General features: G+C 36.8%; 4 protein-coding genes across 5 annotated transcripts; 1 reads left to right on the top strand and 3 right to left on the bottom strand.

The window, feature by feature from the left end:
• Nucleotides 1-3,524: 3,524 nt before the first annotated feature.
• On the bottom strand, nt 3,525-5,770 carry Uri (unconventional prefoldin RPB5 interactor). Its single transcript, XM_078185376.1, has 6 exons — nt 5,376-5,770; nt 4,963-5,212; nt 4,743-4,889; nt 4,524-4,671; nt 3,773-4,421; nt 3,525-3,692 (listed from the first exon to the last, which is right to left on the bottom strand). Exons 1-6 carry the CDS (start codon nt 5,421-5,423, stop codon nt 3,576-3,578), a joined length of 1,359 nt encoding a protein of 452 aa, XP_078041502.1. The 5' UTR covers nt 5,424-5,770; the 3' UTR covers nt 3,525-3,575.
• A 436-nt stretch (nt 5,771-6,206) lies between these two features.
• On the top strand, nt 6,207-7,461 carry Rpl35 (ribosomal protein L35). The gene is made up of 3 exons (XM_078186026.1): nt 6,207-6,298; nt 6,722-6,858; nt 7,183-7,461. The coding sequence occupies exons 1-3, from the start codon at nt 6,296-6,298 to the stop codon at nt 7,412-7,414; spliced, it is 372 nt and encodes a 123-aa protein (XP_078042152.1). The 5' UTR covers nt 6,207-6,295; the 3' UTR covers nt 7,415-7,461.
• Nucleotides 7,462-7,549: 88 nt separating this feature from the next.
• On the bottom strand, nt 7,550-13,264 carry Ctl5 (C-type lectin 5). Of its 2 annotated transcripts, XM_078186024.1 has the most exons (5): nt 12,980-13,264; nt 8,603-8,706; nt 8,327-8,521; nt 8,038-8,243; nt 7,550-7,960 (listed from the first exon to the last, which is right to left on the bottom strand). In XM_078186024.1, the coding sequence occupies exons 2-5, from the start codon at nt 8,694-8,696 to the stop codon at nt 7,802-7,804; spliced, it is 654 nt and encodes a 217-aa protein (XP_078042150.1). In that variant the 5' UTR covers nt 8,697-8,706; nt 12,980-13,264; the 3' UTR covers nt 7,550-7,801. The 2 variants fall into 2 exon arrangements, with proteins under 2 accessions (XP_078042150.1, XP_078042151.1); XM_078186025.1 differs by lacking the exon at nt 12,980-13,264 and having other exon boundaries at nt 8,603-8,716.
• Nucleotides 13,265-13,854: 590 nt separating this feature from the next.
• Nucleotides 13,855-15,286, bottom strand: Galla-1 (cytosolic iron-sulfur assembly component galla-1). Its single transcript, XM_078188033.1, has 4 exons — nt 15,193-15,286; nt 14,956-15,129; nt 14,456-14,719; nt 13,855-14,385 (listed from the first exon to the last, which is right to left on the bottom strand). Exons 1-4 carry the CDS (start codon nt 15,269-15,271, stop codon nt 14,288-14,290), a joined length of 615 nt encoding a protein of 204 aa, XP_078044159.1. The 5' UTR covers nt 15,272-15,286; the 3' UTR covers nt 13,855-14,287.
• Between the last annotated feature and the right edge of the window lie 1,276 nt (nt 15,287-16,562).

Here is a 16,562-nt window from a genome sequence, read left to right as displayed (position 1 = left end):
GAAGCTCATAAAGCAAACTGTTGATTCACGAGAGAGGATGACGAGGTTGTTTGATGCATGGTTTGCCCGTATTTGGTAAATTGGACGTATTGTGCCACCGTGGATGCAATTTAGTTGTGGAATGCGCATATGTTACACAGTGCTGGGTCTAGGTTGTGCTGACATGATCTGATCCGCATGGTTTTGTTAATGAGATTTACTAAAGTATATGTCAACATAAAACAAGTCTCTTCACTTCCCTTCCTACACCTTCAAAGTTCTTTAAACACTTCAAATCAAAGAAACACAAACAGATTTCCTGCGGACAATTTTCGAATCACAGTAATCTATTATATTACAGTCTTTTTTAATACATTACGCAATTAATGTTGCGGATCTAATTTAAAAATATTGATCCTCGATAAGTAGTCTTCCTCTCTGACACTTTTACAGATACACGCGTAATAGTAAACGATGACAAGCCGAACACAATATGTAATCCAAACGAGAATCGCATCCGATGAGATCGGCACGCAATAATTTAGAAAGTAACGCGTGTACGAATCGCGCTAAAATTGCGTTTAGCTTTGTCATTGCGCTGAAACCAACGGTATTGTAATCGCGTTTCGCAATTTGCCTGATCTCTTACTCTCTGGAACGCCGCTGTCATAACCGATTTCATTTCAAACGCCAAATATTGGTCTCCAATCCAACCGCTACAAAATAACCGGGGACAATCTGAACAATCCTAACATATACAATGTAAAATGTTTTGTTATTAATTGTTTCGTAGAACTGAGCATCAAACACTATAAATGATCTAATTTTCTAATTTATATTTTAAACTTCGGAACCTGGGGAACGCAACTTGTAATTTAAATCCATGAAACTTTTAATTACAGGACCGTTTAAATTAAGGATTAACTTTCAAGTGCTCGAGGATCCAATTAATAATCATATAAGAAACCAGGTGAGTGGAGCAGCAATTAGGGAGTCTAATGATGAACGTTAATTATTAAATATTCGGTCGGGACAGAAGTCGGAAAAATGCACCGATGAACTTGCTAGTCGTCAGGAGCCAAGCTCGGACCCCAAGGATATATTGCCCTAATAAAGACGCAGGAGATGTATAATTTGCAACGTAATTTGCCTCATCTCATTAGCCTGGCGGATCCGCGGCAAGAGAATCATTCCCTAGGACTTGTCCTAGGACTTGTCTCCAGACCAGAAGGCGCAACAAGATTAATAATCGTTGATCTCGTTTACGACAATGGGCCCATAATCACGGCATCGATCTAATCTCCCGATCAATGAGCCAAACGGAACCTAATCAGGACAGGTTTATTGTTTATTTACTGTGCGAATTCTCACTTTCGATTCCTTTCGTAACCTTTCCCCCGTTGTTCGCCATTACGTCAACGGAAAGGAAGCCATTGCGTAGCGATAAATTCGTGCTACCCATTCGAAGATACACTTAATTAACTTAGGCTAACGCGCCGGTTTTCGGCAACAGTTCCGGACCATTGTTCGAAAATTTTCAGAAAAACCAGCTGGTTTCTCGAGATTCTTCCTTTCGTCATCTGTTTTCCGTTTCATCTTACCATTGATTACATTTGCTTAAAGTTCTGAATGATTGTACATAATTGTATAATATTTTAGAAATAGTTATAATATTTGGCACGGTTTTGCCGGAGTAAATTACACCTAGGAACAGGTTATTCGGACCTCGCCTAACATTAATCAGCTGATTCTAAACATTTCCGGACGCTTCTATCGCGACGTTCTCGTTTACAAAGGCTAGGTATTAATAAACTTCTTCTAAATATTTACCCCATTCTGTGATCTTTGAAGTATCTCCGCCGTGCCGATTTAATTCGCATAAATCTTGGCAGTCTTACTACGAAATCAAGCTAGCCGGTAATATCCAAACGGGTTGAAACGTTACAAAATCATTCTCAAACATTAATTATTCTAACGACCAGCGCAGGCGTCGGAGTAAACGCTAATAGAGGGATGAGCGGAACGAGAGTCGGTTATTTATCGGACAAAATAGCAAAAGGTGTTGCACAATGAATCTTACTCTACTTTCTTGATGGTCGAACAGATCTGCTAGGCAATCTCTCTCTCTTTCCAACCCGATAATCTTCCACGAGCGAGCATGATGGACAAGGTCGTTATGGCTTCAAAGGAGGATGCTCTAAATTCATTCCGATATTGTGCAATGGTCGTACAGGGAATTTCAGTGATCTTTCTTCTCCCGGGCTCGTTATGAAACGACGCGCTGTGAATAATGAATTAAAGAATAGGCATCGCCTAAGAAAATGTCTATTATTTCGCCACCTTTGACACGAAACGATTATCGAGGATCGAAAGTGAATCAAGGATTTTGAGATCGTTTGATACGCGGAACGTTGCGCAATTAGAATCCTGCGTGTCGAGCAGTGAAGGGGATGAATTCGCCTAACTTGCGCCAGAAGATGGATACGTTTCAGGCGAATGAATGATTTATCCAAGAGGTTAACAAAAGAACTCTTTCATCTAGAAAATAGAAAAACGTTATATTATTGTACTTGTCTGCATACAAATATTCCCTATAATTGCATTAGCTTCTGTGATTAGTTCAATGACTCTTACAAAAGTAATCTTGGTTCGAAACCCTAGGTCGCCAATAGAGAGAGGCACTTCGTTTTGTGTTTTATTCAAACTTACTTTATATTTTTACAATCTGCAATTTAATATATTTTTACTTTTAGAAAAATGTTAGAGAGTTTAGTCATAAATTCCCACGGAAAATAGATGATATATAGTGCGACTATAATTTTGACAAATTTCAGTTATCATCTTTCTCAGCTTCCAGGAACGATTCGAAACAACTCAATTGCTCTTCCTTATTCGGATGACGAAAACCATTATAACGGTTGATACTTGGCTGTCCCCGAGTATTCATATTGCCGTCGGTCTTCTTCCGTGGTATAAATTTTTCCGAGACAATACCTTCAGATCATCTTCGAGATAATAACGTGTATGAAACCTTTCGCAATATCAGGAACTTGGACTGCGAGATTATTTTCCTCTCTTCCTCAGTCGACGTCAATTATTATTACAGTAAAATGACTGACGGCCGTCAAACCGTCCGACAAGAAAATAATGTCAATATTGAGTCAATTGTAATATAATCAATTATATAATCTCAATAAATAAATTGCATAATTTGTTATTTTTAAATAGTTATGAAATAAATATACTTCTTAGAATAAGATTGAATTGAGAGTTTCCAACTGGCATAAGAAAATGTCTGATGTCAATGCCTCGAGAGTTATATAAACACTAGCCAATCAATAAAATTACAGTAATTGCAACTGAATGAATTAACATCCCATTGACCGTTCATAAAGATTGTCTCGCTCGCGGTCTATTATTACAGTAACACTTCATTATAGTACCATCGTAAATTGCTGTTAGAGGCATTCATCCTACGACTTGTCTGTTCTTCTAAATTGTTCACACATTACGCTGGAAATAGGAACAGAATAAAAGGGAAAATCTTATCAAAAACAGTTCTTTATTTACTTTAATTACATTAAGAACACTATTCTTTATCTTTTCAACTGACGATCTCGTTTAAATTTACTAACCGGACGAGTTTCTTTTACTGTATTTGGACCATTTTCTACTGTTATCGATGTATCTCTTTCTTTAATATCTTTGACAACCTGAAAATTGAAAAATCACGTTAAGAGTGATTTAGTATATAACTAATACTAAGACGAAGAAACTGGTGTTAAATAATTACTGATTCGTATGTAGAAGGCTTATCAACGTGTTCACATACATCCTCTTCTTCTTCCTCTGTGCTGTAATCTGGTGGGGGATCTCGAATAGGTGGTATATCATTCGGTGATCTTTTTAAAATCGATTTAGGCTTTGAGTATATTCTGTAAATATCTGCTGGTGTTTTAATCGAGTCTCCTTCTGACCTTGTAACTGGTACATTTTCAGAATGGCTAAACTCTATCCGAGGAATATCTTCCTCCGAGACTTCTTCCTTATCTGTTGATTGCTCAACGTTTTGTTTATTTACATAGTCTAGTTTTGGAAATGAGACACACTTTTTAATTTTTACAGTTTCTATTTTAACTTCTTCTTTAAACTGTGTATTTTTTTCTTCATTTTTCCATGGTGTTTCCTTTTCTTCTTCATCTTCTTCTTTTAGCTGTTTTTCCTTTTCGTTTTTATTTTTCAATTGCTTCTCTTCTTCATCCTTCTTGTCTCGTTGCTTCTCTTCTTCATCATTTTTGTCCAGCTGCTTCTCTTTTTCTTTTTTTTTATTCTGTTGCTTTTCTTCTTCAGAATCATCTTCCTCACTTTCAGATGAACTTTCTGACTCATAGGAATATTCTTCTAATTCTTCCCCAAAGAGTTCATAGTGTTCACCTTCCAATCTGTAAGTCATATTATATTTTATATAAAAATAGCAAGTAGTACGAGTATTTTAATATTACTATTTGCAATAACAATAAAAATAATTATGACAAGAAATACACCTGTTAAATTCATCTGCCAACTCCTCTTCTAATTCAAGCTGGTCAAGTCTGTGGAACAAATCCTCCTCTGTTTCAATTTTCGGCTTTTCCTCTTGTTTAAGTTTAGCTAATTTCTGATGATATTCCTTCTCCCTCTCTCTATGTTTCACTGTAAAAAAAACAACTCAAATAGCATTTATAACATTTTGATCAAAATTTGAATTAAATACAAGAAATTACCTTTCCATTCCTCAATTTTATCCTCGTTCCAGTGTTCTATAATTTCACTACCAGCACAATCTCCGAAAAGATCATTCTCTAATGCCATTATCCTAGTCTCATACAAATCTCTTTCGCCACTTAAATTCTTTAACATTTCTTCAGCACCTAATACAGAATAATTAATCAATATCCATAATTACATTTTTATGTAAATTGGGATATGAGTATGGAAACATACATTTTATTCTTCTTTCACAAAGAGCTGCTGCACCTTCAGCACTGTACTTGGCAAAATATCCATTACCAAGGCAAGCGAGCACCTCATTAGTATGAATTAACTTCCCTTTCATTAATGCTCCTCTCCCTATCGGTACCATACAGTTTACAGATAAATCTTTTCGGAATGTGAGTAACGTTTCAGCAACTTTCTCATGACCTCGCCGATAGTTTTCCCATATTATATGTTGTTCTTCATTACGTTGTATTCCCTTAAAAAAATCATTTCGGCTTAATATTAACTATATTCATCATAGCAATAATAAAGACCAAGTAGTTAGTAAAATTTCAAATACTCTATTACAAATATTAATTTTCAATAGAACAAATTTCTATTGCATACAAAAATTTTCTACTCTTTTTTTAGCTATATACCTTGGAGAGAACATCATCCAGAAGTCCGCGTTCATTTTCACCAGTCATTGTTAAAGTAATATCTCTTAACAATATTTATTAAAAATACAAAGGTGCTACCAAAGAGATTTATTAACAGAATCATTTAAAAATAACAGCATTTATTTCTCTATTGTACATCAATATATGTATCATAACGAAAATTTCTTAGGCGTTAATTTATAAAATTAACATTTCAAAAGAGCAGTATAAATCATCTGCACAGCTTCATGATATCAATCAAAAATATCATTTTTAAGTCCGTCAATATTTAGATAACTGTTTTCAAAACTTCTTCAACATATAACCTCCAAATTGACGTTCAAAAATTGAAACTTGTTTATTAGGTTATGTACGTATAATTAGAGGCTAGAAGTATGCAATTTGTAGTATGGAAAGTGGGAACTACGATATTGTACAATTATATTAATGTGTAGTTGTTCTATTCGTATACAAAATAATATAAAATGTTTTCTTTACCGAAGGAGTAATTATTTTACTAAGAACACAAAAAATAAAATTGATTTTAAAATTTGAAGTTGCATATATGTCATACAGCACCCAGCGTTACCGCTTCTTTAAAAAAACGCGGCGATACATAAAAAATACGTATTATTAACTAAGTATTATTCAAAGATTATAATTGTTGTGTCAGATATGTTATTAATTTTTATTACATGGTGGATCTACTTACATAAGTATGCTCACTGCAAATTGATTTTTGAAAAGTACAGAAGCTTCATCTTTGTAAAAATATTCTATGCTCAACGAAATGTTCATCTCATCCGCTAGGTGGAGCATTTTATGCATTTATTTTATTATACGGACACGTATCTATCTGTCTCTTTTATTCGTGATTTTCTTCCTTATTTCTTTTTCCGTCGAAGAGGAATTGCCGCAAGATGGTTAGTGAATTAGTGGAAATCCGTTTTTACTTAAAACATCATTATTAATCGCCTTATATCAATCCTGTTATAATTTTCATCAGCGCAATACGAACAGAAATATATATACATTTTTTCCATTGTATAATGTACAACCCGTACACATAACCTTTTCTTTAACCCTGGACCAAAATTCTATGAATTTCTTTTCATTAATGTTTGATATTTTTTAACTAACTTATTACGATATTGATTAAAACTTAATTATGACTAATGATAGCGAGAAAATCATTCTATTTTTGTCTGAATTTAGCATAACCAAGAAGTTTCGAAATTATGTTTTCGTTGACAGTAACATGAACGAAAACATGTGTTACTACTTGTTGAAATGTTTCGTGTTAAAAAGTGATCTATCTTAAATTGTGATGTGATTGTTTATTTCAGGGTAAGGTTAAGTGCACAGAGATGAGGGCGAAAGATAAGAAAGAGCTTCTGAAGAAGCTCGAGGAGCTCAAAACGGAGCTGACAAATCTTCGTGTGGCCAAAGTCACAGGAGGTGCTGCTTCTAAGCTTTCAAAGATGTATGTATAAAATCTGCATTTTTAATTCATTGTCTTAGTCACATAAGTTTTTAGAACATCATAATAGAGCATTATTTAAAATTAAGAAACATTTAGTAAAGGGGATAACAAAGTTGAGTAAGAAGGAGAATCAATTTGGTATTAAAACATCATTCTAAATATCACTAAAATTTGATTTTAGGTAGGAAAAAATTAAGAGTAGGCTTGTGCAATATTATTAATCAACTTTAATTATTGAGATATTAGAATCTGCATTTAAAATGTTTGACACATAATTGAGCACCATGTACACCTATTTTACTATATTAATATTTTATATTTCAGCCGTGTAATGAGGAAGGAAATCGCTAGAGTATACATTATCATGCATCAAAAACAGAAGGAGAACTTGCGTCTTTTGTACAAAAACAAAAAGTACAAGCCTTTGGACTTGAGGCCAAAGAAAACTAGGGCCCTCAGGAGAGCACTGACACCTTATCAGGCCAACAAGAAGACTCCAAAAGACATACGCAAGAGGTCTGTCTTTCCTCCACGAAAGTATGCTTTAAAGGTGTAAACTGAGAGGTACTACTAAGAAATAAAATAAACGTTTTTTTTAAAACACTATAATGTATTACTCTCTACAGAAAAACAACATACGAACTCTGAAATTTATTGAAAAATGCTTTTTATTTTCTATAGAAAAGGGTACAAAAGTTACAGTTACATAGACAGCTTCTACCAGCTAAAAGAATCTAACACGATTCTTGATTGTTCATTATCTGATGACACTGAATTTTCTTTAATTAGTACTAATTCGAATTTTGTTTACAAAAATGAAGAAACAGTGAGTTTTTTTCGAACATAATACTATGATACAGAAACTTTTGCTGGAAAAGTTTTTTGGATCGAATGCTTCCAGACGTTGAACGTTCAAGAATCAACAGAAGCTGCTACGCGAATTTTAAAGGCGAATGCCGGGATTTCTCGAAAGCACGAAATTGAGAAGCTCGTCGCTGTCCTCGCAGACAAACGGTTTTCGGTGGTGGCAAGCTACGTCGTGCCATTTCGTTCCATCGTTGTAGAAATTGTTCAAAATTGATAAGCAAGACTCATCGTTACCCTGAAATGCAAACGTTTTATTATATATCTTTGAGAATAGTGAGTTAAAGTTATTTCGTAGGAATTAGAATTAAGTACCTGAGCTGCCTCACGGTTGTCAGGTTGCGGCTGACCATATCCACCGGTGTGACTCCAATCACCAGTGTTACGTTGTGTAGTAGGGCCAATTTTGGCTCCCGAACCAGACCAGAACCACCCATTAACATTCTGCGGCAGAAGATCCTGTCTGTCGCAACCGTTGAAATTACATTTACGTCCGGACGTCCAAATGTACCTCACGTTTCCTGTGAAAGGTTACACGTTTAAATAACGCGAAAGCAAAGTGAAATCTATGCAATCACTAAATTGATTTTGAACCGTGATTCACCTCGAATAACTCTCTGCTTAATAAACTCGTTCTCTTGTGGAGTTTCGAGAGAGACTGCGTCCATGCAATGCCTTCTGCAAATGTTACGAGCGTCGAGCCAATCAACTTCCAGGCTTCTAGTCGGTTGATGTTCCCAACTGAAGAAGTATGAGTGTGCAACACCTCTGGCATCTCTGTATGTGGCATGTCGTACTCCTGAAACAGAAGACCGTTTCGATTTACATTGATTATTTAACGAAGAAAAAGTATTAGAAAAATAAATGAAAAGATCCTCACGATTGGCGCAACTGCGTGGATCAGGAAGTGCAAGTCGACGTTGAGCGTCTACTGCGACGCATGCAAGGAGTACTAACAGCCATAACGTCCTCATATTTGTGATTCTTAAAAGGAAAGAAAATTATTCAATTGTTAAGACAGTGGTTAAATTGATCAAATATTTTAATTTGATATAAAAGTTAAAAAAGATTTAATAGTCATCGACGTTTTGCTTTTCCAGTCTCAAGTTCCAAAAGAGAAGTGCATAGAGGAAGAGGATCTTATTTCAATCTTCATCTCGATAAGAGGAAGCGTTCAAGAGATAATTTTCCTCTGTGAATCTCTAGTAGGTAAAAGTTCCCTGGGAATGAATCTTTGTTGAGGGTGAAAGGAGACTTTTCAGGAGTGAATTATGATCCGAGATGGAAAGGAGACGCTTCTCGGTGGATCCCTCTCTCACAGCAACGACAGTAAAAAATGCGAGGGGATTTTGCAACAGGTCGTCGTTTTTTATAACGCGCCGTTAACTTTCCTCGCTGCTCGACGGTCTTGCAACTTTCTAAATCGTCTCCGCGACACTAGCTGACACCGCGCTATTAATTGAACGTCTGGACGCTTGCTGATTAGTATCTAAACAATTATCTCTCAATAGAAACCAACGTATATCCTTAACAATTCACTTTGTATACAAAATCATATAGTTGCACATTTAGAACTCAATTGCTACTACCAATCACCAGTGTCAGTGATGATTGCTACACAATATTAATAGCATTTGATGCAAGCAGCAGCATGATGTAAAATCTCAGTTAATGAAAAGGAAGTCGCGTCTTAGATGGTCGGAACGATTATTCAATAATCTTGATGCCGTGCTTTCTAGTGATTTAAATAAACCAGTCTCCTACATTACTCTTTCTACTCGTGTTCGATTACCGTATTGAATAACAATGACCCGCATTTAGAATTCCAAGCAGCAGGGAGTTTAATGAAATCCTGCTCTTAATGAGATTGCTTTCGCTAAAAATTAGAGTGTCCGAGGCCGTTCACCTGGATCGCGCGAGTGCTCCACTATCCAGAAAGGGTCAGAGTTTCAAAGGAAATAATTAGAAGTTGCGAAAAAGCGAAACCCTTTTGATTGCCGTTTGGACAAGCATGAACCGATAAACCGTATAATCTTTTTGCAATAGTTTTGGGTGGTAATAACCCACTGATTGTATTGGAATAGCGAAATAGTACCAATTACCGGTTGACGTAATGCATTTGCTCTGCCAACCGCAAATTTAATAGAGACATTAAAATTCCTTTCCTTCTTCCTTCTGCGTAAGAAAAACACTGTTCTGGACAGATTTCGTAGATTCAATTCGGAATTGTTACCGGATCAATTAAGTACTGAGTGAAAATTCATGTTTAGACACGACAGGATTATAGGCAAAGTATGTTGCAATCTGTAATTCGTGCGGAAGGTGTTAGATAGACGGTCCTAGACCGGATGAGAATTTCGTCATAATATTGTATTAACAACCTCGATTGCGTAATAATTATTGTCCTGCTTTTTCGCGCAACGAACGCGCCGTACATTTTCCGGTTAGTCAACACGGAAATTTTTATTATCGTTCACGTCGGTGTACCTAAGAATAATTCATGCATTATATTTCTAAATCCTCCGTGGCGTAAAAATATTTTCGAAAGGAAATACATGACATAGTAGTATTCCCTGGGTATTCGTTGTAAGCCCGGGGGAATATTTATTGAAATAAATGCTAGTAACTTGTTTTTACAAATTTACAGTACCGATGGTACAAAAATTAATTTTGTGACAAGTGTATTACTCGTTACATATTCGCATCAATTATAGCAATTTACTGCGATGACCAGGTCCACTTTGATCCAGTTTGAAATTAAAACTAAATGCTTGAAGTAAAATATTAATATACGCAGACGAAGTGATCTTAATGTGTGAGTTAATCAGTTGAAATTCTCTTTTGTGCTTAATTTATATTCCATGAAGATTCGAGTCTTCCGGTGTCATTGTCATTATCTTTGGAGCTACGGGCGACGTTGAAGCATGTGCCCTACTTGAAAACGTCCAATGTGGGATTTAGATAAGTTTCCCGACATTCTCGATATTGTTTCCAGGGTTAAGCGGAGTTCAAAGGAGAGGGAAACAGGGAGAGATCGGTGGGTTTATTTCGTATCCGCATGTGTGCCCGTGGAACCGTTATCTGGCCGGCTTTATATCGGCCGGTTACGAAGTTGGCTGTGTCTGCGTCTTTCTTAACGGCTCCTGGGACTGCCGGCGACAAGCACACTGCATACCCGCGTATTTGGGACGAGTACTGTGATACAAAAAGCGAGCAGTAGTGTGTGCCGATGCGTTCATTAAAAAACAAAAGATCTCAGGTGCTGGTTCGATTTCGACATTCGCCCTGATCGAGATCAAGCATTCGTCGAAATCAGTGGAACGTTTTATTTTTTGTTACGTTACCCGCGGTTTCGAAAATGTTACCCCGTGCAGCAATTCGAATCTATAATATAAATTTCCAATTTAAATTTTCGATTCAACCGAAGTCTAAACAGATTGAAGTATATTAACATAGTTCATTAAAGAGTCTATTCGCGAAGCGTTGATGGAAGTGATAAAAGTTAAAATAAAAATTGTATAGAGAAAGTGATGAAGTTCTTGAGTAATGTTTAACTTCTTCATAATACCTCTACAATGTGGGTCAATGGGCGCTTACAATGGCAGATGTCAATCTTTAGCATACTTATTCTGTAACAATGAAATCGTAGATACAAATCTTTTCTCGACTTCGTATTAGTGATACCCTAACTTAATTTATTTACCTAAACAGTGCAAGTGTAATTTATCGTAGATATCGAAAGTGTAATTAATGTCGCTATTAGTTAATATTTTGTGCGAGTCCGATGTATTAAACCAGATCAGTATGTGAGAAAAAAATGTTACGGTCCCGAAAGTAACCGTCAATCAGCGTTTGAATTCCTAACTGAAAATTCGGGTGCTCTGACCCACTCTCCTTGTAAGGTGCACGTCCGGGCAAACCTGCCTGCTTCTTATTCATGTTCTTTTTTTCATAACTTTTACTTGATCATCGAGGCACGATCGATGATGAGCAGGATTCCCCCCCGCGACAACATTCGTGCAGGTGAATTTTATGCGTGACGAGTCCGGGAGAAGAGCAAGTTTCATTCCTTTTTTCCCTTTTACAGAGATATCGTAAGATCTGGCCGTAATTAATTCCCACTCGAAGTAATGCCTCACGTGCTTTGCAAGTTACATCGTTGCGTAAAACTTGTACCGATCTTACGCAAGGAAAGTACCACTCCGAAGATAAACCTCTATGCTCGCCGATCGAAGAGAAAGTGTGCGATCTTCAAAACAAGGATGTTTACCTAAAACTTAGAGATCTCAAACATGGTCGCCCGATCGAGTACCGCACAGGCAATTTTGCTCTTTAGGAAAATATTTCCAAGTATCGTTCTATCTATTTCGTAATTGGTGGTGTTAGTATTGTCGTTGGCCGAACCCGTTGAATATGGAAAGCGTGTGAACGGCCAGATAGTTCTCATAATGTGAATTTGGTAAAGTGACGAGACTGGAACAATCTTGGCCAACACAAACGAAAAACAGCTACGCCCGTCTAGCAGAATGATGGTCATTAATTAAAGGTAATCTACCAGGTATCATTAATTAAGGGCAACCATTACGAACTCCTTTGTTCGTTGTGACAAAGGGGACGTTAGTTTGTTTAGCTTTAGCAAAACTAATTTGCCATAGAAAATTTCAGCAACGTCGTCCAATTAAAAAAAAGTGAAACATAATGTTCTTTCGCGGTTAAAAGAATTATCTGTTCTTACACTTATAGTCGCGACAGTTGTCCACTGTTACTTTAGACTTACAACATAGGAGTGGATATATAATAAAATCATTGACGTATTTTAATCAATTCCTTTCATAAAATAAGTTATAGTTCTGCACCCCTTGTATAGATAATCAGGTACACACGGCCGATCTGTACCTTCTTTAATAATACATTATATTCCTTCAAAAATGTAGCATTTTTATTTCCGCATTCTCTTCACTGAAGAAAAAAATGTACGAAGTTGCTGAATCGAAATTACTAAAATACATCACTCTACAGTTCTATGCGATCTCGAAACACACGAATCTACTTAAACACTTTTCCTTTACGGAACGATTTGAATCCATGCGCACGCAGCGCACGGAAATGGCGCGCAACCGCGGATGAACGCGCGAAAACAGTTAATAGACGAAGAAGGATCGGCAAAGAGAAAGCTCCTGACGATTTCTGCGCAGGTCATGCGATGCGACCGTTCGATCATGAGGTCGTCGCTTTCGATTTCTCCGAGTGCACTTACCCGCTGATACTTCCTCGCTTCCTTTACTCTAGGCTAGGTCCCCGCAAGATCCACCGAATCGAGAAGCTACTGTATGATGTCGTGAAATGGTATGACTGACGGGCAATTCCCTGGTTGATGGTATTAAGTCCAGTTCTCGGATGTCCGTGTATTTTTCGGCTGGGCCAAAGCTGACGCAAAGCTCGTCGACGGCTTGTCGATCGCGACGAGAAAGAAGAATGAACTGCGGCGTACGAGCCTGCAACCGGTATATAGCCGGCCCACATTCCCTTCTGGCTCGAGTAACCCAGATTCTTCCCACCCGACCGTCTGGGGAACATCTTCGGGGGCCTGAAAGGGGCCCTGGATAATTCCCAGCTTGCCCCAGCACCTCTCACTAATCGTTCCCCTCACCCGTTACCTTCGAGCTTCCTCGAAGTCGTCGGCTTTCGGAGATAGAATTCGTTTTTCTGCTGCAGCGGGATCAGTTGTTGCCAGCAATTGATTCTCGAAAAGGAATTGTCTTTCCGCCACGGAATCATTGACTTCCTCGCGATCTTAATCACTCAGTTGATTGGAAAATATTAATGCCTTCATGACTATTTCTTCCTGAAGAGGTTTTGATTACTTTTTTTTTCTATCTAGGTAATGTCGTTATGGTATTAGGAATGAGTCATTGTTACTGAAAATGAGCATACGCTTATGAAAGGAAACGTTTTGAACGATTAAATCTTGTATTGCGCTCGGGTCAATGACTTCCTTTTGTATGAAGGAATGCAGTTGTAGGATTGTGAAATTTCTCGGTGCGGGTCAAAATAGACCCGATCTCCGGTAGGCGTTCGGTTAATAGATTATATGACAAAGGTTAATAGAAAGCAGGAGCACACACGTATTTTTATAATTTGTTTATAGTTAAATATAATCAATTCCATACATACACGTCACTGGCAAATAATTATTGCGATGCTAATAAGGAATAATTGCTCTAAATCAGTTGGTAACTCAAGGTTCATTGCTCTAAAAATATATCACCAATATTATTTGTCAATGTGTTTCCTAAATGATACTATCTATATACTTTACAGAATAATATGTTTTACAACTGTATATACTTTATGGATCAGTATAAAAAAAACTCCGGATCGTGTAATCGTAATGACTTTCTGTAACAGCAGACGAAGATAGTCTCTCATCTTTAATCAAAATTGGTTCTCTGCTGCAATATAGATTGCAACATCTTTTGATTGTGTATTATATAAAAAGAATCTAGGCCCTATAATATACAATCATGTACATTGAAACCCAAGCACCATAAAATCACTCAGAAGCTCATTCTTCTTCCTGAATGCATTTTTCTACTAGCTCCTTTAAATTTGGATTTTCCATAGCAGCTGCTATTCGTTCTTTATCATTTATTTGTTTGTTTACTGAAACATAGAGATTCAATGAATGGATTGCAATACTTTATTTTTCTGTGTAATAATAGATGACACTTGCTTTCTTGTTCTGTCGAGTGAGCACCCTTCTTAATAAATATATCTAATTTGAAAACTGCTGTTAATTGCCGTTCTAACTTAATCCTAATGCAAAGACCAATTAACGTTGCCAATGTACAATGAGGAACTGTAGGATTGAATTCTATGCGTATGACAGATACCCCTCCTGGCGTCTGTTTGGAAATTTCTACACAGTCTTCAGAGACAACGTCCAATTGTTCCAATGTTTGAGGCTTCTCAGGGTCTTTGATTGTTCGAAGTAAATCTGGAATAATTTTGTTTTATGAAGATAATGTGTAAATAAAACTTGGATTATATAAGTTTTGACAACGTATTTAGTAACCTTGATCTAACATGTGACTTAAAAACGTAAATTGTAAATGGCTGATCAGTTGCAAACTTAAGAGATTAGAGAGATTACTGGTTAGATTGTACGTAATAAAGACTTATTAGGGTTCCTAGTGCACGTAAATTTAGAATGAATTTAGCGTTTGAACTTGCCATAAATGGATTCTTTTAGTTCGATGTCGGCTTGCGAAGCTACAGCTCGATTAGGATAGCTTTCAGTAACCTCCATTACGTTTTCTGTTAGAATGCCATCTCTTATCTTTCTCCCGCCTGATATTTTTCGTAAAAACGACAACATTGCACCCCGTACCCCCTCGCCCTTTATAGCTATTCAATGAAATATCATTACAGTTTGTTTATATTATGGCTGACAATATCGATGAACCTAACCTCTATCAATTCCTGCGGTAGACCGCGTGACAAACTTCGTCACTATGGCGCGGAAGTTCAATGCCACAATTCTAGTCATACTAATTAAAATGAATTTCTTCACAAATCATAATGATATAAAGAATTTCCAAGACAATACCCGTTACGACGTCACTATATATCTAATTACTTTATTCAATTATTGGCGAACCGTGTGAGTTTATCAGCATCTAACATATCCACGCCATAGTTTGAATTTGTAACTTTTCCGCGCATTCTCACTTGATACTTGCCGTAAGTACAGTTAGCGTAAGTCACTTTTTATTGCGCAGAACAATTTCATTTAACTTGAAAGAGTGTTTACGAGCGATTTGTACATCTATTTGTTTATGTTTTTACACGATTGCATAAAATGAATGCGTAGAAAAATTCTGAGCCTGTTTCTATATGCAGAAAAGTTTTCATAAATTAGCATGGGACGTTTCTACAAATCGTAACCAGCCGAACAAGTTCCAGGTAAGCGTGTCGCAATAAAAGATGAAGAAATTTCGCATTCCCATTAACATGTTATTCTCGTTGCCATAAAATATCAAAACGGCATACGATATGCTAGGTGATTCATACACGAGAACAGCTGATTCGAATATTTTCGGTTGTGAATCACGTATTGTGATATTGTTGCGTGAGAGATCCACAAGTGACGATTCGGTCCGCCGTAGAACCAGTTCCTTCATAGATGGCGCAACTATGGCGTTCTCAAGGACAAATTCGATTTCAAAATAAAGTGGTACTGATTATCGTTGGACAAGACGCATTTTGTGGGCTGGTTCAATGACCTAGAAGGCTGTTCAAGGCTACGGACAGGCAGTAAAACTAACTAAACTAGTTTTGGTATTTAATGGATATAATTGCATGATATTTTCGGTTAGTCCGTCAAGGTTCTAACGTTGACCGTGCCGGGTACTGAACTAAGCTTGGAAACAACAATATTCGACATAGCGGAAAAAGTAAATTATCATTACAATACTGTCGTTGGAATCACCTTGAACGTTTAATAGTAAGGTACGATTAAATGAATAATTATCTGCCTGGAAACAGTTACAGTGCGACAAAAAGGATTTCCGTAATTTGCTGCTGTAGGAGAACTATTTCTGGTAGAAGAAAATTAGAAAGCTGTAATTTGAGATGCAAAACATGATGCAGGCGTTAGAAAATGGACTGATCTTTTTGTCCTGGGAAACTAGAAACCATTTTTGGTGCATACCTTTGCCCATATACAAGATGAACCGCGTATTGTCAACGGTTTGCTCAAGAACTATTGGTGGTAGCAATAAAGTTCTCTTCCTTACCGTTGACCTCAGCTAGCACATAATAATAATAAAAATATATAA

Source organism: Augochlora pura, chromosome 7 (genome assembly GCF_028453695.1).
Source record: "Augochlora pura isolate Apur16 chromosome 7, APUR_v2.2.1, whole genome shotgun sequence".
Classification (NCBI taxonomy): Eukaryota; Metazoa; Arthropoda; class Insecta; order Hymenoptera; family Halictidae; genus Augochlora; species Augochlora pura.
The sequence above is the reverse complement of the archived record's forward strand: the minus strand, read 5'-3'. Positions and strand labels throughout refer to the sequence as shown.

What these genes read in the sequence shown, in the direction of transcription:
- Uri (XM_078185376.1), bottom strand. Translation starts at nt 5,423, where the DNA reads ATGACTGGTGAAAATGAACGCGGACTTCTGGATGATGTTCTCTCCAAG. An exon ending in TGGATGATGTTCTCTCCAAG is followed by an intron (nt 5,213 to 5,375) that starts GTATATAGCTAA and finishes GATTTTTTTAAG; the next exon opens with GGAATACAACGTAATGAAGA. An exon ending in TTGTGAAAGAAGAATAAAAT is followed by an intron (nt 4,890 to 4,962) that starts GTATGTTTCCAT and finishes ATTCTGTATTAG; the next exon opens with GTGCTGAAGAAATGTTAAAG.
- Ctl5 (XM_078186024.1), bottom strand. Translation starts at nt 8,696, where the DNA reads ATGAGGACGTTATGGCTGTTAGTACTCCTTGCATGCGTCGCAGTAGAC. An exon ending in TAAGCAGAGAGTTATTCGAG is followed by an intron (nt 8,244 to 8,326) that starts GTGAATCACGGT and finishes AACCTTTCACAG; the next exon opens with GAAACGTGAGGTACATTTGG. An exon ending in ACAACCGTGAGGCAGCTCAG is followed by an intron (nt 7,961 to 8,037) that starts GTACTTAATTCT and finishes TTTGCATTTCAG; the next exon opens with GGTAACGATGAGTCTTGCTT.
- Rpl35 (XM_078186026.1), top strand. An exon ending in GCTTCTAAGCTTTCAAAGAT is followed by an intron (nt 6,859 to 7,182) that starts GTATGTATAAAA and finishes TTTATATTTCAG; the next exon opens with CCGTGTAATGAGGAAGGAAA.
- Galla-1 (XM_078188033.1), bottom strand. Translation starts at nt 15,271, where the DNA reads ATGACTAGAATTGTGGCATTGAACTTCCGCGCCATAGTGACGAAGTTT. An exon ending in TACCGCAGGAATTGATAGAG is followed by an intron (nt 15,130 to 15,192) that starts GTTAGGTTCATC and finishes TTCATTGAATAG; the next exon opens with CTATAAAGGGCGAGGGGGTA. An exon ending in ACTAAAAGAATCCATTTATG is followed by an intron (nt 14,720 to 14,955) that starts GCAAGTTCAAAC and finishes AAATTATTCCAG; the next exon opens with ATTTACTTCGAACAATCAAA.